The sequence below is a fragment of the Lissotriton helveticus genome, chromosome 4_1 (genome assembly GCF_964261635.1).
Source record: "Lissotriton helveticus chromosome 4_1, aLisHel1.1, whole genome shotgun sequence".
Classification (NCBI taxonomy): Eukaryota; Metazoa; Chordata; class Amphibia; order Caudata; family Salamandridae; genus Lissotriton; species Lissotriton helveticus.
Genome location: NC_136063.1, coordinates 1,479,282,069 through 1,479,304,994, shown reverse-complemented (window position 1 = coordinate 1,479,304,994; position 22,926 = coordinate 1,479,282,069). Strand labels below are relative to the sequence as shown.

General features: G+C 47.2%; 1 protein-coding gene across 3 annotated transcripts in view; it reads right to left on the bottom strand.

Annotated features, from left to right (window-relative positions):
- DSP (desmoplakin) overlaps positions 1-22,926 on the bottom strand; it is a 248,517-nt gene that overhangs the window by 6,888 nt on the left and 218,703 nt on the right. The window contains exon 23 of one of the 3 annotated variants that reach the window (XM_078688070.1): positions 829-3,126. In XM_078688070.1, coding sequence (XP_078544196.1) covers positions 829-3,126 — 2,298 coding nt within the window. The remainder of the gene's footprint in view (positions 1-828; positions 3,127-22,926) is intronic. The other 2 variants (XM_078688071.1, XM_078688072.1) reach the window with 2 other exon arrangements.

The window sequence follows — 22,926 nt, the reverse complement described above, 5'->3', positions numbered from 1 at the left end:
GTGTTCTACTCTTCTCCCTTGAGAGGGAGCTGCGGTACCCTATTATAGCCTCTCTTCCCAGCATTAAGTAGTGGTCTATTTCAGGATAAAGTTTACATGCCAAGTAAATCCAAATAATAAAAATAAAGTTATGGTTAATACTAGACCTTTTCACAATAACATTCGTTTGGTTACATGTATAATTACTAATATGGCATAAACATGCATTTTAAAAATACCCTTGTGCATATGTATATAACATAACATATGGGTTAACCATACAGTTATGCATGCACTGAAACCATTATTAGCAACCATCCCCGCAGTTTTGTGACTTCAAACATGGACTGTTTGAAGACAATTTGTAGAAAAGCATTTATTGCAAAAGAGAGAGTCTATCTTATTTTTATGCAAGCCAGTGCATTTTATAATTAAAGTGAATGTTATAGTGTTGTAGTATTTTTTCAACGGGGTACAAGTTAATAAAGTTTCCTGACAAATTAACCTTTCTCCCTAAATTAAACGTACTTTAACTCTTGATGGTAATCTATTATTTGATGTTTAAAACTGGAGAGAGAATAGATTTTCTGCGACCGAGTGTATACACAACCAATAGCTATTCCGAGGTCCTCAATATTTGTTCAGTTGAGCAAAACCCTGGAGATTTCACAATCAAAAACAGAACCACATTTATAGATATTTGTGAGCAGATGATAAAACAAGCAACACAGTTGTGGCAGAATAAATATGATTCAGATACACTTAACTAAATTAGCGTGGAAAGCCAGTCATTTGATTTACTCGGTCACTTGACAGACACAAAAGTCAGGAGGAAACATTTTTGAATACCTCTAGTGCCTGCCTTTGGAACTTTTCAATTTCCTGTCTCAAATTTCCCCTTTCTTTCTGTAACTCATTAATCAGCCCCTGTAGTTCTAGGCTTCGTGCGTTGCTTGTTTGCAGTTGATTTCTTAGCTCAGTAATAGTGGCATTTTTTTCACCATCTACTTCGTCTTTGCTCTTTCTCACGTCGTCATTTTCCAGCTTCACATTTCGGAGCTCCTCCTCTAATCTCAAGTGCTCCTTGGTGAGGTTCTGCGTGAGAGACTGTAGCCTCTCTATTTCTATTTTACACTCATTCAGGCTCTTATTGCGTTCTTCGATAGCCTTTTGAAGATGCTCATTTCTAAGGTGGGCCTGCTTTAAGCTCTCCTGCTCCTGAAGCAGCTGACGTCGCAAGGCATCCACCTCTGCTTTGAGCCTATTCAATTCGTCAATTACATGTTGGTTCTCCCTAAGTTGGCTGTCTAAAGAATCTCTGTGCTGCCTAAGGTCATCTTCACTCCTTTTCTTTAAAATGGACATTTGCTCCATCTGCTGGGTGAGATGTGTGACATTATTCATTTGTTCTTTGTAGGATCTTGTCAGGCTTTGCATCTCTTCCTCCAGCATCCTTCGCTTTGCAGACTCCTCCAGCAGATTCTTTTTGTGCATGCCATTTTCCTCCTCCAACTTGTGCTTCTGGAGGTGCAGCTCTCTAAGACTGCTCTGGAGTTTAGAAATGTCTTGGTCTCTCCCATGTTTCTCCTGCGATGTCCTTTCATGCTCACTCTGCAGTTGGAGGATCTGTTTCTCATGGTTAATTTTTAAAGTGCTGATTGCCTCTAGGGTGCTAATATTCTCCTTCTGCAGATCAAAGTTGCTCCTCTGCAATCGAGCAAGCTCATCCTCCAGTGATTTCCTCTCCCTACTTTCAACTTCTACCAACTTTTTCAGTCGATCAATTTCCATATTCCTGTCCTGAATGGTCTTTGCAGCATCGTCAAGTGACTTCTTGTACCTCAACTCTTCTTCTGAACGGAGTTTGTGGATCTGCTGCAGTTCAGTCTCTAGTTTTTGTTTTTTTTGGGAAATCTCAGAACCTGATGTTTTATGGTGGCGAATATTTTCTTCACTTATTCTCAGACGCTCTGTGGTCTCAGTCAGTGTGCTGTTAAGCCTGCTAATTTCCTCATTCATTGACTTCTTTTCTCTAATTAAACTGTCAATTTCTGCTCTGTAACTAGATGCATCATTTTGGTTTTGCTTAGACACCTCTTGGATTGTTGTCTTTGTAACGTTGATTTCAGTCTCATACTTGTTTTTTAGGCTTATAATTTGCTCATCATAAGTGCTCCTTACCTTAGCCAGGTCATTTTCACATTGCCTGTAGCGTGCAGCCTCTTCCTGTAGCTGAATCTTAAGTTTCTCAATTTCCTTGTTTCTATCCCGAATGGTCTTTGCAGCATCATCCAATGATTGTTTGTAATTTGAAGTATCTTCTGAGCGAAGCTGAACAATCTTCTGGTACTCCAACTCCAACTGCTGTTTTCTTTGAGTAATGTCTGAGCTAGAGGCTCGCTGTTGCAAGGCAGCTTCTTCTGCTCTTCTTTTCTGATCATTTGTTTGAGCAATGGCCTCGTTCAGCCTCTTTATTTCTTCTGTTAGGCTCTTGTTTCGACTTGCAAGGTTTTCAAGCTGTGATTTGAGTTCACTGCATTCATCATTCTTCTCAATGGATATCGTCTTTATTGTTGTTTTCGTGATATTGATTTCGCTTTCATACTTGCTCTTCAGATTGATTAGTTGATCCTCATATTCCCTTCTTACCTTAGCCAACTCATTTTCATAATCCCGTTTACGTGCTCCTTCATCCTGCAGAAGAACCCTCAACTTCTCTATTTCATACTCCTTTTCTTTGACTGTCTTCTGAGACTCTAATTTTTGCCAGTTGATGCTTTCCAATTCATTTTGCTTTTTTTGCTGTACCTGCTCAAATTCATTCTTGTGCTGATCAAGTCTGTCTTCTGCTGCCTTCCTTCGTCTCTTTTCCTCTTCAATTTCAAACGTCAGTCTTGCAATCTTTTCGCTGAACTCCTTTATTTGGCTGTAACATTTCTCCAGATTTGCCTTAGACATACTACCATCCATTTCAACCTTCCTTTTCATTTCCTCTAGAAGAAGAAGTTTTGATTTGTACTCTGAACATTCCTGCTGGACCTTTATCAGATTCTGATCCAGGTATTTGTTCTTGGAATTATTGTCAGAGTTTGCATCTCTGGCAAGTCTTAGTTCCTCTTCTAGCATTTCAATTCTTGTATTTTTCATCTGTGAAATAAGAGAAAAAGTAAATAAATCCTTATTAGTGGTTCACTGTATCTTCAATGCAAACAAATAAACACAAACATACCAATGTTGTTGAGGTAAATGCAAGGCAAATTGAAAGCTATACCATTGTAACAAACATAATATTTCAGCATCTAATTTTTTTTTTTACCAAGATTCCTACACAGTATTAGAGACTTTACATTAAAAATGGCATCTAAGTAATCGGTTACATATGGTCATAGGTTTAACAATTGCAAAACATATCTACCAGTAACATTCCATGAATTCAGACCTGGTACTCTCCTTATGTTCTCTTGAGGTAGACAAATGTAATCCCAATGAATGTCAATAATGGAACTTATTATTTAAGAGTCAGGTACTTAGGTTTCTGGCACACAGAATATGAATTGGTCAAGATTATTAAAGTAGTAAATCCTCATTTATTTTTATTTAGCGGCGGCAACAAGCCTAATTCAAGCACTGATGCTGTTTTTAGGTCCAGTCTGAAAATGCAGATCAGTTGCATAGGTCTAATAACTAACATGATAGTCTGCTTGACCACGTTTCCCTAAAATATGTTTTTATGTAGCTGTAATATTGTTAACCTCAAGTTCCTGCTTAAGTACTTTTCGCTGGCACATCCTAGCACAGTCCAAATCCAAAGTACTAGAGTCACAATTCATGAAGTCCTTTTAAATTTACACCTGATGATAATTTGATTTACATATGACAGGAATTTACTTTAGGTAACCCTGACTCATAAAACAAGTACATTATCCTCTGGAGTTCTGTAATATTGTGCAAACCCAACAGTTTGAAGGTATTCACAAACAACTTTTAAACCCAGTTACACCTGGAAGTGGTTGAAGATTCACTATGTCATGGAAAGAAGTCAATTAATTTTGATGGTGGATTTGTTAAGGGAATGTGTTGAACTTGGCACTTTTTGCAGGGTCAACCCGGAACTTTTTGCCTTCCTCCTGTATTTTGTCTGACCTGTTTTTGTTTGTTTTATGACTCTGGGCACTTTACCACTGCTGATCAGTGCTAAAGTGCATATGCTCTCCCTATTGTAAATTGATGTGTGGATTAGTGACTCCATGATTGGCTTTTTTGATTTACTGTCATACCCTAGTACAGTGCACTGCAGGTGCCCAGGGCTGGTAAATCAAATGCTGCTGGTGGGCTTGCAGCATGGTTGTGCCACCCAGAGAAGCAGACTGTAAAGTGTGTCTCAGGTCTGCTATTCCTGAGCCTGTGTGCAGTCTGGTACTGCCATGTTGACTAGGCAAGTGCACCCACTTGCCAGTCCATCAACCTTCCCTTTTCTGCATACTAGTCACCCCTAAGATAGGCCCAAGGGCAGGGTGCATTGTAGGTAAAAGGTAGGACATGCCCTGGTGTGTGTGGCATGTCCTAATAGTGAATTACAGCCATTTTCGTGTTTCACTATTGCAAGGCTACCTGTTCCACATAGGCCAAAATGGGCAGTTTGATTATAGCATCTTATAATTCTAACTGACTCAGGGAACTAGGTAGAAATTCGAGTTTAGTATGCCTGAACACAGAATGATAAAATACATCTTTTAGTGAAGTTGGTTTTAACATTGTGTTTGAAAACGACACTTTTAGAAAGTAGATATTTTCTTGCCTAACTATCCAAGTCTGCCTCTGCTAGGTTGTGTATTCCTTGTCTACAGTTTGAGTGACAGGAGCTGGGGGATTCCAGGAGTCAGGGTGAGTCAGCACAGGGCAGAATAGACCCATCTGCATGTATGTAGAGTGGTGGGAGGGGAGCACCTGGGACCTGAATAGGGTTGTGCCTGCCTTCCACAATGCTGGCTCCACCTCCTGTGGTGCGTCTGATGTCTCTGATCCACACTGTCAAAGGAAAGGAGTCTTGTCAACAAAGTGCTCCAAGGACTGCACAGAAATGGTTTGGACTGAGTTCCTCACTGTTGGAACTGGCCCTTTTTGCAGGGTCATCCACAAACTTTTTGCTTCTTCCTCCCTTATTTTTCCTGACCCGTGGCTGTTGGCAATAGGACTCTGCGCACTTTACCACTGCTGATCAGTGCTAAAGTGCATATGCTCTCTGTGTAAATTGCTATTCTGATTGGATATACATGTTTGGCATATTTGTATCACCATGAAGTCCCTAGTAAAGTGCACTGGGTGTGCCAGGGCTGGTGATGACAAATGCTACTAGTGGGCTTGCAGCACTGATTGTGCCACCCACATGAGTAGCCCTAAAATGGTGTCTCAGGCCTGCCACTGCAGTGCCTATGGGCAGTTTAGAACTGCCATGTCCTCCTGGTCAGTGTCCACACTGACCAGGCCTAACCCTTCCCTTTTCGTGCACATCAGCCACCCCTATGGAAGGCCCAAGGTACCCCCCTGGGCAGGGTGCAGTGTATGTGAAAGGTAGAGCATGTACTGGTGCAGGTAACATGTTCTGGTAGTGAATTACAGCCATTTTCGTTTTTCACTATTGTAAGGCTATCTTGCTCCATAGACTAACATGGGGGATGCTGGCTACAGTGGTTAACAGCATTTCTTCCCATAGGAACAAGATAGGACATAAGTATCTAGTATCCCTGAACTCAGAATTTAATAACATCTTTTAGGAAAGGTTGTTTTTAAATCCTGTGTTTGAGAACAGCACTTTTAGAAAGTTGCTGTTCTCTTGTCTGACCCTTCTGTGTGCCTGGGCCTGTTTGTGTATTGACTGTCTGGTTTGTGAGTGACAGGGGCTGGGGAATTCCCCAGCAGGATGGATGAGTCAGCACTAGGCTGAATGACTGCAGTTGCAACTGGAGTGGTGGGAGGAGTTAGCACCTGGGCTGAATAGGGCTGTGCCTGCCTTCCACAATGCTGGCTCCACCCCCCTGCTGGGCGGCTGAGGACCCTGCCCCTCACTCTGAAAGGAAAGATGCAGCCAGCAAAACAAAGTACTCAGGATCCACCCAGAACTGGTTCAGACCGGGCACAGGGCCCACATGCACCAAGAGAACAAAGACTTTAGGGGTATAAGTACAGGACCCCTGACAACAGAAAATTAGATCATCCTGGAAATCAAGAAGGAACCTCTGCCAAGGAGAAAGCTGACTCTGAAGAAGGAAGATTGTCCTGCTGTTGCTCTGCTGGACTGACCTGCTGTTGCTTTGCTGCCAAGGAGAGGGGAAGGACTTTGCTGTGTGCTGTGTCCCCTGTCTTGAAGGAATCTCCAAGGGCCTGAGAAGAGCTGGCTCCCTGTTTTGAAGTCCCAGGAACAAAAGGACTTCACCCCCAGCTTCCCTGAACTCTGCTGAGAGAGTTCTGTCCCTCCTAGAGTGCTTGATCCAGTTGTGGGGCCTCTGGAGGTTGGACCTGTGCTGGGAAGCTTGAAACTAAGCTTGAGTGACTTTTGAATCTGAAAAGTGTCGCATCGCTCGCTTGCGGAGCGCATCCCCGACAGTGCGAGAAGTTTCCCGCCGCTACGGAGGTCGAGATCGTCGCAGCGCCTGACGCCGCTGCCAGAGACGTCGCATCCTTCGTTTGCGGGACGCACCAGACAGGTGCGGGAGAATCGAACATCGCTGCGAGTATCGTCGCAGAGCCTGTCGTCGCTGGGTGAGAACGCCGCACCGCTTGCTTGCGGACCGCATCACGTCGCTGCGAGTGTCGTCGCAGAATCATCGCATCGAGGAGCTGCAAGAGAAAGGATCGCCGCTGGACCGCGCATCGTCACCCCGGAGATCGTCGCAGCACCTACGAGATCGTCGCATCGTGCCTTTGCGAGAACAGACTTCCTACGGAACCTACGCACCGGAATCCATACAAGTGGCCTTCCTCCCCATACAGACCGGATTCGTCGCAACACGCCCGCTGCTGCAGCGGGGCTGTCGCATCGCCTCACCAGGGTCTCAGGAGCAACGCATCACTTGTTTTCCACCGCACCAGCTTCGCTTTTGGAACTTTGTTGCAACTAAAGGTACTGTGAGTAAACGTGACGCAACTGTGAACTTTTCACGCATCTGTGGTTTATTTTTACCGCAACTTGAAGAATTTTAACGCAACCTTAAGAACTCTTTTGAAAACATATTCTTGAACTGTGTATGTTGGATTTTTGTCGTTTTGGTCTTGTGTAGTTTTAGATTAAATACCTTTATTTTTCTAAACTGTTGTGGAATCAGTTTGTGGTGTTTTCACTGTGTTACTGTGAGTGTTGGTACAAATACTTTACGCATTGCCTCTGATTAGCCTAGACTGCTCAGGCCAAGCTACCTAGAGGGCGAGCAGGGGTTATCTCAGAGAGTTATCTCCTTGTCCTGACTAGAAGCAAGGGTCCCTATTTGGACAGTGGTACCTACCCCTGCCAACTAGAGACCCCCAGATCTAACATTGGTGGTCAGGAGGTGGGATTTGAACTTGTATTTGTACTTGACCCACAGTAATTGGTGTACATCACTAGTGAGTGCAGACCACTACGCCACCACATACTGTTTGTTTTTTCCGGTGTCCTCCTGGAAGTATTTTTGGATATTGAGACTCTGGCTAAGTGTTGCACCTATAAAATCCTGCCAAAATGGAAGTCAACTTTTTTCACCTGTGCATCTACACAGAAGAGGAGATAAAAGCCTTTTGCAAGAAGAGGGGGCTGCCTGTGGAGAAAGGTTCCACAAGGAGGGATCTTGAGGCATGCCTGTATTCCCATGAGGCCAGAATTTGGGAAGCAACATTAGCAGATGATTCTGAGGAGGAGGACTTCTCTGATAGTGAAGAAGAGAAAGATGAGTGGCTCCTTGCTGCTGAGCAAAGGTGCAGAGAATTAGACCGGCTAAGCAAGGAAGGTATGATCCGGTGGGCCTTAGCCCAGAAAGAAAAATGGGATGCTCAAGGAAGGAGCTTTGCTGAGTTGGAGGTGGAGTCCAGCTCAGATGGTGGCAGCATGATTATGATATCTAGTGTGGAAAGAAAGGTACAAACACCCAGAGATGTGGCGCCTGACTTGAGGGAGGGGGTCGACATACACCAGGGGGTTCAGGTTTATGATGTAGTTCCAGTGGAGTGCAGTGTCCCTGAAGTAGATGGGGGGACTGGCACAGGGGACCATATTCCTAGTGGTGGGAGGGACACTCTACTGACTCTAGATGAGAGGTACAGGGAGAGGGGTTCCCCATGGTAGAAACCTTGGTGTGTGTGTGTGAAGACCAGCCAGAAGAGTGTGGGTTGTGTGACAGAGGCAGTCAGATACTGTCTTGCCAGTCTCAAGAGAGTGGTGTGGGGTACTTGTGTGAGGCACTGGAGGGTGAGGCAAAGGGTAGCGTGGTTAACAACTGTGGGGGGCTGTGTGATTCATTTGTTGGAGAGCATATTTTAAGTCCCTGTTTTCCAGAGCTATGCCAACACCCGGTGGAGTGTGAGTTCTCTGACCCCAGAGAGCTTGCGTTGGAGGTAGACCTCTTGGTGGATTCCAGAGAGTCTGAGGAGGCATTGGGGAGTGATCCCAAAAGGAGTGGCTTGGATATCTTCCAGACCTGTGAGGTGGAAGAGGCTCAGTGTAACCCGGTTAGGTCCCAGTGTAGTGGGAGGGGTGTAGGGGCTCATGTCCGGTCTCAGTGGAGAAGGAATGAGTGTGGGACGGTGTGTCTCACGGTGCCCGAAACCCAGTCTCAGGGCTTGGAGGGTTCCTCGAGGGAACAGCAGGTTGGGGGCCTAGACTGTACTTGTAGGCCATTTGAGGAAGATCTCCTAGTGTCTGGTGAACGGGGAGTGCCTGTAACCAGGCCTCTATCAGTTCTGGTGTCTGGCAGTGCTGCTCCATTTGGGAGGGTACAGAAGTCCAGACTGAGGGGTGAGAGGGGGAAGGAGTCCCCAGTGGGAGAACCAGTGGGTCAGGGACCAGTCGGAAGGGCTGAGTCCCCAGTGAGTGACCATGGTGACCTCACTTCTGTCCTGGGGGATCTTCCCGCGCTGTCAGGTGGACAGGGGTCGGGAGATCTGCGCCAGGCAGACTGTCACAGGACACATGAGTTGTGTGTCACCCTCAAGGGGGTACTATGTGAGTCCCTAGAAGTCCTGGCGTGCCAGGCAAATGCACAACCGCAGGTTTTGGTCCCTGGGTTGGGAGACCAGGTTCAGGATTTGCCTGACCTGGAAGGAAGGACATCTGTAACCAGTGTCCTGACCAATATGGTTCCATGGGGTACCCCTCCAGTAGGGAGGGTGCAGCGCTCTGGAAGGGGGTGCAGAGGGAGGGAGTCCTCGCCTCTGATCCCGGTAAAACCTGAGGGGTTAAACCCTAGGTTGGGAGACCAGTTGCTGGAGGGAGGTCCTGAACTGGTAGGAAAGTTGTGTTCTTGGTTATCCTGGTGGACAGGGTTACCCCTGGAAGGAGGGCAGGAGTCTCACCCTTGGGGTGGACTAGGCCACAACCTTGTGTTGGCCAGGTGGGTACTGTCTACTAGTGTGGGCATATCTGTGAGTGAAGTCCTGGTGCGCCAGGCAAGTGTTCCACTGCAGGGGTTAGTCCCTGGGTGGGGAAGCCAAGTTCAGGTGCTGTCTGACCTAGAGGCTTTGGAGCCTAGGTTTGAGGGCCAGGCCCGGGGTATCCCCCCTGACCTGGAAAACCAGTTGCAGGATAGCACCCCTGAACTGGTGGATGAATGGTGTGGGACACCTGCCACAGGTGCCCTGGCTATTCTAGAAGGGGGTACCGCTCCAGGTTGGAGGGTACAGAGCCCCAAGGAAGAGGAGGACTGGGTGTGGAGAAGCCCACCTCAGCCTCCTATCCAGCCGCCGGATACAGGTCCGGGACTGGTGGGTCAGTGCCAGGATGTTAGACCTGACTTGACAAGAGAGGGAGTGGACAAAGGGTGCCAAGCACCTGGGGCTACTGCCCCCCACCCTCTGATGCCACAGGGGTTTGAGAGCCATGAGAGGCATGAGGCCTGGATCTCACCCTTGATCACTGTTGGTGGTCACTGTGGCTTGCTGTCTGTCTGTTGGGACACACCTGTGAGTAAATTAAGGTTAGGTGCTGCACAGGTGGTGTCCACAGGTGAGGAGAAGGGTTCCACATGTATTGGCATGGTGGACCCTGAGAGTATGGATAGAGTGATCCAACTGGGTTTAGGACGGCGTAGAACAAGACTGCCCTGCTGTGTGGGCCAGTTTCCGTGTTCTATCGCCTTAAGCAGGGAATCCCATTGAGGTATCGTTTGGTCTACCCTGGCTTTAGGCTGGAAGGGGGTTGTGTTGGAACTGGCCCTTTTTGCAGGGTCATCCTCAAACTTTTTGCTTCTTCCTCCCTTATTTTTCCTGACCCGTGGCTGTTGGCAATAGGACTCTGCACACTTTACCACTGCTGATCAGTGCTACAGTGCATATGCTCTCTGTGTAAATTGCTATTCTGATTGGATATACATGTTTGGCATATTTGTATCACCATGAAGTCCCTAGTAAAGTGCACTGGGTGTGCCAGGGCTGGTGATGACAAATGCTACTAGTGGGCTTGCAGCACTGATTGTGCCACCCACATGAGTAGCCCTAAAATGGTGTCTCAGGCCTGCCACTGCAGTGCCTATGGGCAGTTTAGAACTGCCATGTCCTCCTGGTCAGTGTCCACACTGACCAGGCCTAACCCTTCCCTTTTCGTGCACATCAGTCATCCCTATGGAAGGCCCAAGGTACCCCCCTGGGCAGGGTGCAGTGTATGTGAGAGGTAGAGCATGTACTGGTGCAGGTAACATGTTCTGGTAGTGAATTACAGCCATTTTCGTTTTTCACTATTGTAAGGCTATCTTGCTCCATAGACTAACATGGGGGATGCTGGCTACAGTGGTTAACAGCATTTCTTCCCATAGGAACAAGATAGGACATAAGTATCTAGTATCCCTGAACTCAGAATTTAATAACACATCTTTTAGGAAAGGTTGTTTTTAAATCCTGTGTTTGAGAACAGCACTTTTAGAAAGTTGCTGTTCTCTTGTCTGACCCTTCTGTGTGCCTGGGCCTGTTTGTGTATTGACTGTCTGGTTTGTGAGTGACAGGGGCTGGGGAATTCCCCAGCAGGATGGATGAGTCAGCACTAGGCTGAATGACTGCAGTTGCAACTGGAGTGGTGGGAGGAGTTAGCACCTGGGCTGAATAGGGCTGTGCCTGCCTTCCACAATGCTGGCTCCACCCCCCTGCTGGGCGGCTGAGGACCCTGCCCCTCACTCTGAAAGGAAAGATGCAGCCAGCAAAACAAAGTACTCAGGATCCACCCAGAACTGGTTCAGACCGGGCACAGGGCCCACATGCACCAAGAGAACAAAGACTTTAGGGGTATAAGTACAGGACCCCTGACAACAGAAAATTAGATCATCCTGGAAATCAAGAAGGAACCTCTGCCAAGGAAAAAGCTGACTCTGAAGAAGGAAGATTGTCCTGCTGTTGCTCTGCTGGACTGACATGCTGTTGCTTTGCTGCCAAGGAGAGGGGAAGGACTTTGCTGTGTGCTGTGTCCCCTGTCTTGAAGGAATCTCCAAGGGCCTGAGAAGAGCTGGCTCCCTGTTTTGAAGTCCCAGGAACAAAAGGACTTCACCCCCAGCTTCCCTGAACTCTGCTGAGAGAGTTCTGTCCCTCCTAGAGTGCTTGATCCAGTTGTGGGGCCTCTGGAGGTTGGACCTGTGCTGGGAAGCTTGAAACTAAGCTTGAGTGACTTTTGAATCTGAAAAGTGTCGCATCGCTCGCTTGCGGAGCGCATCCCCGACAGTGCAAGAAGTTTCCCGCCGCTACGGAGGTCGAGATCGTCGCAGCGCCTGACGCCGCTGCCAGAGACGTCGCATCCTTCGTTTGTGGGACGCACCAGACCGGTGCGGGAGAATCGAACATCGCTGCTAGTATCGTCGCAGAGCCTGTCGTCGCTGGGTGAGAACGCTGCACCGCTTGCTTGCGGACCGCATCACGTCGCTGCGAGTGTCGTCGCAGAATCATCGCATCGAGGAGCTGAGAGAGAAAGGATCGCCGCTGGACCGCGCATCGTCGCCCCGGAGATCGTCGCAGCACCTACGAGATCGTCGCATCGTGCCTTTGCGAGAACAGACTTCCTACGGAACCTACGCACCGGAATCCATACAAGTGGCCTTCCTCCCCATACAGACCGGATTCGTCGCAACACGCCCGCTGCTGCAGCGGGGCTGTCGCATCGCCTCCCCAGGGTCTCAGGAGCAACGCATCACTTGTTTTCCACCGCACCAGCTTCTGCTTATGGAACTTTGTTGCAACTAAAGGTACTGTGAGTAAACGTGACGCAACTGTGAACTTTTCACGCATCTGTGGTTTATTTTTACCGCAACTTGAAGAATTTTAACGCAACCTTAAGAACTCTTTTGAAACCATATTCTTGAACTGTGTATGTTGGATTTTTGTCGTTTTGGTCTTGTGTAGTTTTAGATTAAATACCTTTATTTTTCTAAACTGTTGTGGAATCAGTTTGTGGTGTTTTCACTGTGTTACTGTGAGTGTTGGTACAAATACTTTACGCATTGCCTCTGATTAGCATAGACTGCTCAGGCCAAGCTACCTAGAGGGCGAGCAGGGGTTATCTCAGAGAGTTATCTCCTTGTCCTGACTAGAAGCAAGGGTCCCTATTTGGACAGTGGTACCTACCCCTGCCAACTAGAGACCCCCAGATCTAACACTCACCCTCTACCTTCAAAGGACAAAGGATGCGCTAGTATAAATATTGGGACCCAGACCCAAGAACTTTAGATCACTTTCGGGAAACAAGAAGAACCTTTGCTGAGGAGAGGAACCAGAGAAACTGAGGAGGAGATTATCTATAAGCTGAGAGCTGTTTGGGGGATTGGCTTGCAGTGGTTGCCTGACTGCCAAAGAAAGGAGAAAGGACTTTGTGCTACTTTCAAATCAACTTGTGAAGGATCTCCAAGGGCTTGAGATAGAGCTTGCTTCCTTCTGAGGTCTCAGGGACAACAGACTTCACCAACCAGCTCCCCTGCCTTCCCTTGCTGGGAATTGAAGTGTCTGCTGTTGAGCTGGGCCTTCTGAGAGACTGCGTGTCGCTGGGAGCTGGAAGCGCGACTCAAGATGAAAGAAGCATGTCGCTGCTGCAGCCGTTGTCGTCGCATCACCGAAGAAGAGTGGCGCCGTCGCAGCAGAAGCAAGTCGTACCACGGGAGAAGCAAGCCGCCCATGCAGCTGTCGCCATCACATCACCCGAAGCGCATCAACGGAGAAGAGTGTCGCCGTCGCATCACCAGAGAAGCGTGTCGCAGGGCCTGTCGCGGCTCCGGAGAATGGTTGAGTCGCCTCACGGCCGTAGGGCATGCACGCATCGTTGTCGCATCAAGAAGAAGATGCCATTTTGTTTCACTGCACCGGATCTTCATTGCATCACGGTGCTGCTGGTCGCATCGCCATGGAAGCACAGTAAGAAACCGACGCACCACCTCCCCACGCAGAGAAGAACCAATGCATCCCCTACACAGCAGTAGGGACCCGACGCATCACCGTTCTTGCGTGTAAGGAACCGACGCATCACCTTCCCTGCAACACTCTCGTTGTATAGCGTTACACATCCAAAGGTACATTGAACTTAAACTGTTGCATTTTACATCTAAAGAGAACTAAGCTATTTCTACCATATTTGAATTACAGTATTGTGGATTTTTGTTGTTTGTGGTCTTGTGTTAAGCCTATATAAAAATACTTATTTTTATACTCCGGCTTGTGTGGTGTCCATTTGTAGTGTTGTCACTGGGTTACTGTATGTGTTCACAAATGCTTTAAACACTGCCTCTGAGATAAGCCTGTCTGCTTGTGCCAAGCTACCAAGGGGGTGAGCAGGGTTTATTTTAGGAGTGTACCTCCTTACCCTGACTAGACGCAAGGGTCCCTATTTGGTCAAAGGTACCTGCCTCTGCCAACTAGAGACCCCCAAATCTAACAGAATGCCTTCAACAAAAGGTATTCCCAGTGGGGGTAAAAACACTGAAAGAAAGTACCCTAGCAAATATGTGACGCCATTTCCCTATGCACAATTGTTCATTATGTACAGCTGCACATGTGGAAATGCCTTGGCGTATTAACAAATGAGAATTCACAAAGGGTTTTAAAAAGCAAGCTTGGAAACCTGCAACTGTTATTGTTTTCCAGGCATATTCTTGGAAACAGTGGAATTCCAATTTTTTTATTTGCATAATATAAGACAGTGTAATCATATTTTGAAATTCATTATCACTAGGCAATTATGCATTTTTGATTTTGTTTATCTCTCTACCCCCCACCCATCCAACAACTCCCCCGGGAGGAGGAGCTTCACGCGCAACCAAGATGGCCGCGTGAGCACAGGGCTCCCGAGCCCCTCGTAACCTCCCGAATATATCCTGTCACTTATCCTGCTCGCTGTTGACATCTTCGTGCGGATGAACCACAGGAGAAGCGAAAACTGAAATGTATATCCCGATCGGACCCCGGAGACCGGAGTTGTGGTGTTGGAAAGTTTGCGGCCTTTGCCTCTTGGATGACCGGCGCCCGATTTGGCATGGTGCCCTGGGCATAATTGAACAACATCGGCCTAAGGCAGCAAAGGTGGCCGGTCCGGTTTCACTTTTGCTTTGGTTTTTGGCTCTTGGTTTGGATCCCGGGCCTGGGGACGCCTCACCCGCTTCGAAAGTTCGTACCCCGATTGGTTCTTGGGCGTGCTGAACAATATTTGGAGTTTTGGCTGTGGACTAGAGTATAAGCTGTCTTTTTTGGCCATTTCTACTCCTTTGCCCGAGGGCCATTTTGGACTTTCGCTTTCTTGACTGTCTGCTGCTCTGTCATCTTGGTTGACATCCCTTGCAGTTGGGTTTTGTCTACTGCTCTCTGGTTGGCCTGCCTCTTGATTTGGATAACACCTGGGATTATTCTGAAATGGCGAACAAACTGGAGGGGGACAAACAGAAGTTGAAAACCACCAGACGGGGTGGATATACCCAAACCAACATCAGGGATCGCTATGCTCAGGTTAAGGGGTCGCCCAGTGGACCGGGTAGGTCACTGGAGGAGGCGAAGGGTTCATCGACTCCGGTAACTGAACCAACTTTACAGGATGTGATGGCCGCCATCGATGGTATTAAGTCTTCCCTCGAGAAGCAAATGGAGACCCTTGCCCATAAATTGGATACGGTGGCGATCGATGGGAATTTGATCCGCACGGACCTTACAAAAACCAATGAAAAGGTCAAATCGTTGGATATAAAAACATCGAGCCTAACGGATGACGTCGTTGACCTGCAGACCGAGGTCCGTAACTTAAAGGCCTCCAATGACATTGTTATCCGTCGCCTGGAGGATTTTGAGGGGAGGGCTTGGCAGAACAATGTCCGTATAATTGGGGTTCCGGAAAAGGCGGAAGATCAAGCGGCTGACCTCTTTGTTGAGGACCTTATCGTTAATCATCTAGCACCCAAGGGACTGAGCAAGTTCTTTACGGTGGAACGGGCCCATAGAGTCCCGGGCGGCAGACCGAAAGTGGGAGCCCCGCCGCGGCCTATGATAGTGTGGATTTTTAACTTTCGGGATAGAGACGCTATCCTTCAGGCTTCGCGGGCGGGTGGACCCTTGAAGTTTGAGAACTCTCCCATCAGATTCTACCCGGACTTCACGCAGACAGTCCAGAAACAGAGACTCCGTTTTTTGGGGGTGAAAAGGAGACTTCGAGATATGGGTCTCAAATACGCCATGCTTTTCCCGGCCAAGTTGAGGATTGAGTATAACGAACGGGTCTATTTTTTTGATAAGCCCGAGGTGGTGGCCGATTGGTTGGACACTCTGCCGGCCCAACAGGATCCAGAGAGTCAGTCTGGCGGAGCGGAGGGAGGACTTAAGGGGCAGGAAGGAGCGCCATTTGCCTGGTTTCTGGGGACACTGGGGGGATTGTTACTGTGGTGGTTCCAATTCTGATGTACATTTGACTGTGATTCGAACGGGGGGTTGCAGGGCTATCGGTTGGTCTTTCTCCTCCTCAGCTTTACTTCTTGTAGTTCAGTTTAGATGTGGGGGCGACAGGCACACTGCGAGTTGGGGTGGCTCTTTAGTCGTAAGCAGGGGTGCAGGGTGGGGGGTGTTGCAACGGGTTGTTTGGGGGGGGGTGTTGGTTTTCAGGTTACTGTTTTCGCAAGGCGCTATATTGCAGGACATTTCCATTGATATGCTGGACTCTGTTCGGGGTTGGATCTTCTTTCTCTTTCATGATGGGGGGTAGGGGGTTGAGGTTGATGAGTTGGAATGTTAACGGGTTGGGGGACAAGATTAAGCGTGGGGTGGTACTGCAACTTTTGAAACGTCACTCCCCTGATGTTGTTCTACTTCAAGAGACCCACTTGATAGGGAATACAGGTCATGCCATGAACAGGAAGGGGTATCGTCTAGTCGCCCTCGCTTGGTTCTCTTCTGGGTCCCGGGGGGTTGGAATCCTTATTAAGAACGCTCTCCCGCTTGAGGTGGACTCCACGGTCCTTGATGATAGGGGACGCTATGTGGCTGTTTCGGGGCGGGGGGAGGACCGCACGCTTTCCCTAGTTTCTATTTATATTCCTCCCGGCCTACAATCTACTACCTTTGCTGATTTGGGACAGGTTTTACTCGATCTCCCCGGGGGGTCTTTGATACTGGGTGGAGATTTTAATGCGGTGGTTTCCGGTATGCTTGATAGACATCCACCTAGGGATCTAAGGGGGGCGCATGGTTGGCTGCCTGACTTCATGGACACACTGGGGCTGGTGGACTGCTGGAGACTGCTCCATTCTACTCAGCGGAGATAATCATACACTAGATAGAAAGTATGACTTTTGTCCAACCGGACAAGAATTTATTTTCATAATATTTTTCAATAAGTAGCGTTTAAGAAACAATCAATAACAAGTGGGCATAGCCGTGACCCACAAAACACAAGACAGAACAACGAAAGGGATTGGCCAAAAGGCAAGCCAAAATGGGTCTGTATACTTGTACTCAGTTTACACAGACATATATCAACTTTTAAACACCATTGCACACTCTAATACAGCTTAATCTTAGTGCATAAGGTGTATTGGTGTCGATGACGTTTCGATGCCACTATTAAATACCAGGCATCATCTTCAGGACAATAGAATTATACATTGTAGTCTTGACAGTAATATGCTGCGCCTTTTTATGTTACTATGGCAGGAGGTATAAACGAGTCTCATGTAATTCTGTGAGGCGCGCGGGCTCAGTCCCTCGGGATACACGGAAGTAGATGAAGCAATTTGGCTCACCACTACCACAATAATGCGATTGTGCATTTCCCACCAGCTGGCGTCCAACACGCGCGATTGCGCAGGGATGCTCTGAGACTTATTAAGTGGAACTGATACCCTGACAGCTGGCCGAGCAACCCTTACTAACTCAATTGTGAAGGAACACGCTTCACATAGTTCCTGCTAGTTACTTTCAGATAGTTGAGGGTTTGCAGAGGAAATTGTTGTGGGATGGCAGACCTCGTATTGCGTTTGCCAAATTGACGCTCCCGTGGTACGACGGGGGTATCGCTCTTCCCGACATTAAAAGGTATTATTGGGCATCGCAATTAGGGGCCATCAACCATGGTATGTATGGCCCCGAGTTAAATCCTGGTTTCGCCATGGATAGGTGGTTACTTCCCGGGGGCAACTATTATAGGGTGTTATATTTTAAATCGGTGGTGAAGTCTCTGACGGGGCCGACGAGGACGGCCGTACGGGTCTGGCAGGATGCCACTAGTGCGTTAGGGTGGAAGGATCGTTTGACCTTGGCGACCCCGCTTTTCGGATCTGATAGGTTTGGTAAATTGTGGAACACTAGGGGGTTCGAAAAGTGGGATCTCATTGGCATCACCAAGGTGGGAGACCTCTGGGTTAAGGGACAAGTGAAGTCGTTTGCGGTCTTGCAGACTGAGTTTGAATTGGGAGGGACGGAGTATTTCCGTTATGCTCAGGTTCGCCATGCATTGATGTCAGTCTTCCCGGAAGGGGAGGAGATACAGGAATCTACCCCGCTGGAGGACCGAGTGTTGGATGGTCATATGCCGGATAGTACCATCTCCCTAGTGTATAAAAAATTGATTAACCACAGGGCAGACCTTCTGTCGCAATTGCGAGATCAGTGGACCCGTGACGGCCTTGAGCTTGATGATGAAGACTGGCAGTCCGCGATCTCCTCTCCCAAGGAGGTCGCGATTCCGGCATGACTCAGATTAGTTCCGCTCAAAATATTGCACAGGGTATATGTCACGGGTCCCCGTCTGGTTCGAATGGGTTTTTCTGAAGAGGGTCTGTGTCAACGGGGTTGTGGACAGTTGGGTATGTCTCTCCACATCATCTGGGAGTGTAGGGAAGTCGCTGATTATTGGAGGAAGATCCACGAGGTGATTCAGGAGCTCACGGGTGTGGCTCTCTTGCCAGAAGCCAGGCGCTGCCTGTTGAATGTTTGAGAGCCCACCGATCATAATGTGGCTCAGACTCAATGGGTGACTCTAGGGGCCATGATCGCTAAACGTAATATTGCACAGTTGTGGGGGTCCAAAGGCCTCCTACTCTTGAGGTGTGGATGGCAAACATGGATTGGTGCATGTTCAGGGAAAAAACTGTATATTTGGCTTCGGGTCGTCCCCGGAAATGCCATAAAGTCTGGGGTTCCTGGAACCGGTATAGAGGAGACATATGTGTACCACCAGCGACGGCTGTCTTTGATGTCCCGCTTTCCCCCTGACCCCGCATTAGTCCTTGACCGCTTTAATGTCTTTGATGCCTCCTCTTCTCCTCCCCGTTCCCCCGTCAATGTGTTGACTATTCTATTGTCTATTGCAATGATTTTCCGCCCTCGTACAGTCTATGCACTTTATGTATTTTGTTGTTGCCTTGCTTGTTTTTCAATAAAAACAAATATAAAAAAAAAAACTCCCCCGGGGAGTTGTCCATTGTCTAACATTCTGTTTTCCTGAGTTTGACACAAAATGATAGCCTAGCTCCTTTACAGTTTACTATTACAAATGTGACCAAAGTTGCCAGTTAGAGCCAGTCAGTCATGTTGTTCATGCATTATTCATCAACTTCCCTTTCACATGAACCCCAATAAGACAATGGGTCATATCATTACCGTACTGGTTTCTTCTCTATAAACTACCCGTTTTCCTCTATCCATCTAGTCAATGGGGTGCCCAGATTTGTAAGCCTTTCATATGTGAACGTATTTCCCTCCTTGCATAGATTGCCTTTTCCAGATTATAATTTGCAAGCAGGCGAAAAAGCCATTGCTGAAATCTAGCGGGGGGGGTTGGGTTGGGATCTAGCCATGTTGATGCTATGCATAGACGGAGGATCGCCATTCCAATCAATACTAATTCCTCTCCGATTTTCCTCTGTGTATCCAGTGCTACCCCAAGCCCTATCAGGGACAGAGAGAGGGAGCATTCTACTCCTAGAGCCTCCTTAAGGAAGTTGATGACCTCCAGTTTAAACTTGCTAACCATGCTGCAGGAGGCAAAGATATGGATCAGGTCTGCCTGAAATAATGCACACCTGGGGCATGATGTTCCTTTCCCAGTCCCCCATTTGGCAATTTTTTTGGGCGTATAGTATACTGAAAAGCAAGTTTCGTAGTATTGTGCCTGTAGCCGGAATTAAGATGCTCTGTGCCAATTTACATGAGTGAAAAAAAAGGTCCTCAGAGAACCCAATTTCCTTTTTCCACTTTAGCGCCGGTTCCTCCATGTCATCTTTCATTAGAGAGATCAAAAATGTATGAACTACCCGTGTAGACAGATCTTTGTTTTCAATCAGTTCATCAAATATGTCATAGTTAGCGAATCCTATTTGTCCACCACCTTTCTTGTTCAAGAAAACCCTTATTTGAAGATATTTGTAAAAGTCCCTTTGATCTATCTCGAAGCATTCTTTAAGGTTTTCTAAGGAGACATGGACAAGAGGAAAGAAAAAAGCTCCAGGTTTTGTCAGTCCAATCTCACCCCATCTTTTAGTTATGGGGCCTTTAAATATTTCTTGCAGATTTTCCTTATTGCAAAGTGGTGCATAAAAATTGAGCCATCCAATTCCGATCAGTCTTCGAACCGATTTCCAGATTTTAAACCCCCCTTGTTGTGTTGTGAAGCTGACTTTTTTAAAGTAGTCGCCGTTAAGTTACTGCCAGGCCCAGCCCCAAGCTTCCACCCCCATTATAAGTTCTAAGGGGTCGGTACGTCTTCTAGCGGTCTATCTTTTGGCTTCTCTTGTATTAGAACTAGATTGTGTAATAGTACGGTGGCCCAGTAATAAAGTCTTATATTTGGTAGGGCCAATCCCCTCTTTCCTTGGGTTAAGTAAGGAATTCATAGGCCCTTTTTGGCTTGGCGTATGCCCAGACAAATCGGGAAAAGAAATCTTCTATTTTCTTCAAATAGTCAGTTGAGAATTCCAGTGGAACAGCATGCAGAAAGTATAAAAACTTGGGAAAATATATCAGTTTAATAATGTTGCATCTGCCAATGATAGATAGATGGAGATTATGCTGTCTCGACAGGTCCTGATTAACTTTAACTAGTAGGGGATCGATGCTATCTTTGACAATGTTATCAATGGTTGCTGATATATTAATCCCTAAGTTGGTCGCTTTTTTGAGGCCTCCGGTATCATTAGTCATTAAGTTCTTGTTACCCACTATTTGCGTTTTGCCACAATTAAGAGTATCCCGAGAGGGTCCCATATCTCTCAGCTTCTTCTTTGATTTATGTATAGCAGTATCAGGGTCGGAGGTCACAAGGGCAATGTTATCGGCATATGCCAAGACTTTTGTTTCCTAATTATGTGTTACAATAGGCCTAATAGTCTTATTATTTTCTAGTTGTCGGAGAAAAGGGTCAATATAGAATGCAAATAGCAACTGTGAACTTGGACAGCCCTGTCGGTGCCTCTTGTTATTTTAAAAGGATCTGCAAGTGCTCCGTTAACAAATACCCTCGTCGTAAGGTGAAAATAAAGCATTTTGATAGCCTGTAGTAGCCCATCTCTGATTCCCACCCTTGATAGGGTCTCCCATAGAAAAAACCAGGAGATCCGGTCAAAGGCCTTTTCTGCGTCTAGCAGGATTAGTGCCACCAGGTCTTTGGATATGCTGGTGGCATCTAAAAGTGAAATAACCCTCCTTGTGTGGCCTGTTGTCCCCTGCCCTGGGATAAATCTGTGCTGCCTGATGGAGATGACCTTATGGATAACTGATGCCATTCTGGTGACAAGGATTTTTTTAGTAAATCGTACTATCACTATTAATCAGTGTTATAGGGCGATATGAGCCAGGCTCGCTGTAGGAAAGTGGCTCTATATATACTGGACCAAAGTAAGGCACAGTGTGTATAGAGTCCCCAACCCCCAGAGGTTTGGCAAAGGCTAAAGTTAGATATAACCTTACTCTCTAAAGTGGTAGCTTGGTCGAGCAGTAAGGTAGTATCAGAGGACAGTGTAAAGCATGTGTTGTACACACTCAGTCAGCAAATGGTCTCACACACTCAAGAACTGAACTCTATGCCAATGGTTTTGTATCAAAAGATATAGTTGTTTTATTTTAGAACCAACAATTTTGGTTACAGTAGTGATTTTTAAGGAATATTATTGTATTTTAAAAGTTGACACTTAGAAACCTTTTCAGATGAAATTGCCAATGTTATCCTATGGAAGGTAGGTTCACGTTTCTTTTCTAATCCAGTACTGGACTCCTAGGTTCAGCACTGGGACCCCTCTCTAAAACAGGTAAGTAATTACGTTTTGGTAGGTGGTACGATTTTTAAAGAATATTTGTAGTATGCAAAAATCGACAGAAGAAATGTCACAGAAAAACAGTCAATGGTTTCCTATGGAAGAAAATTCAAGTTGCAGGTAAGTACGGTTAGAATTACTTTTCAGGATTGGTGCTGGGCTAAAAGGTGCCAATTGCAAAAACAACAAGTGATGGACTGAATGTGGATCAATGTCACACACTCCCCCAGTCAAAAGATCTGGGCCCAAATCCATCGTTTTTTTGCACTCCACACCACCCTGGGTTAGACAATGGCGATATGCAAATCAGCTCTGACCCTGTTGCCCCATGGGAACAGTCCAGTCCGAACTACAAAAGCCATGTCCTTCCCAGAACGGAATCAAGCATCCGAGGACCGGACCGGTTTCGAGGTAACACCTCTCTTCAGCCCGGCTAGCTTGACTCCAAGTGGTGTGGAGTGCCTGGGACCCACGTCTGGGCATCCCCAGCGCACTTAGGGCGGCAATTGCAAAAACAACAAGTGATGGACTGAATGTGGATCAATGTCACACACTCCCCCAGTCAAAAGATCTGGGCCCAAATCCATCGTTTTTTTGCACTCCACACCACCCTGGGTTAGACAATGGCGATATGCAAATCAGCTCTGACCCTGTTGCCCCATGGGAACAGTCCAGTCCGAACTACAAAAGCCATGTCCTTCCCAGAACGGAATCAAGCATCCGAGGACCGGACCGGTTTCGAGGTAACACCTCTCTTCAGCCCGGCTAGCTTGACTCCAAGTGGTGTGGAGTGCCTGGGACCCACGTCTGGGCATCCCCAGCGCACTTAGGGCGGCAATTGCAAAAACAACAAGTGATGGACTGAATGTGGATCAATGTCACACACTCCCCCAGTCAAAAGATCTGGGCCCAAATCCATCGTTTTTTTGCACTCCACACCACCCTGGGTTAGACAATGGCGATATGCAAATCAGCTCTGACCCTGTTGCCCCATGGGAACAGTCCAGTCCGAACTACAAAA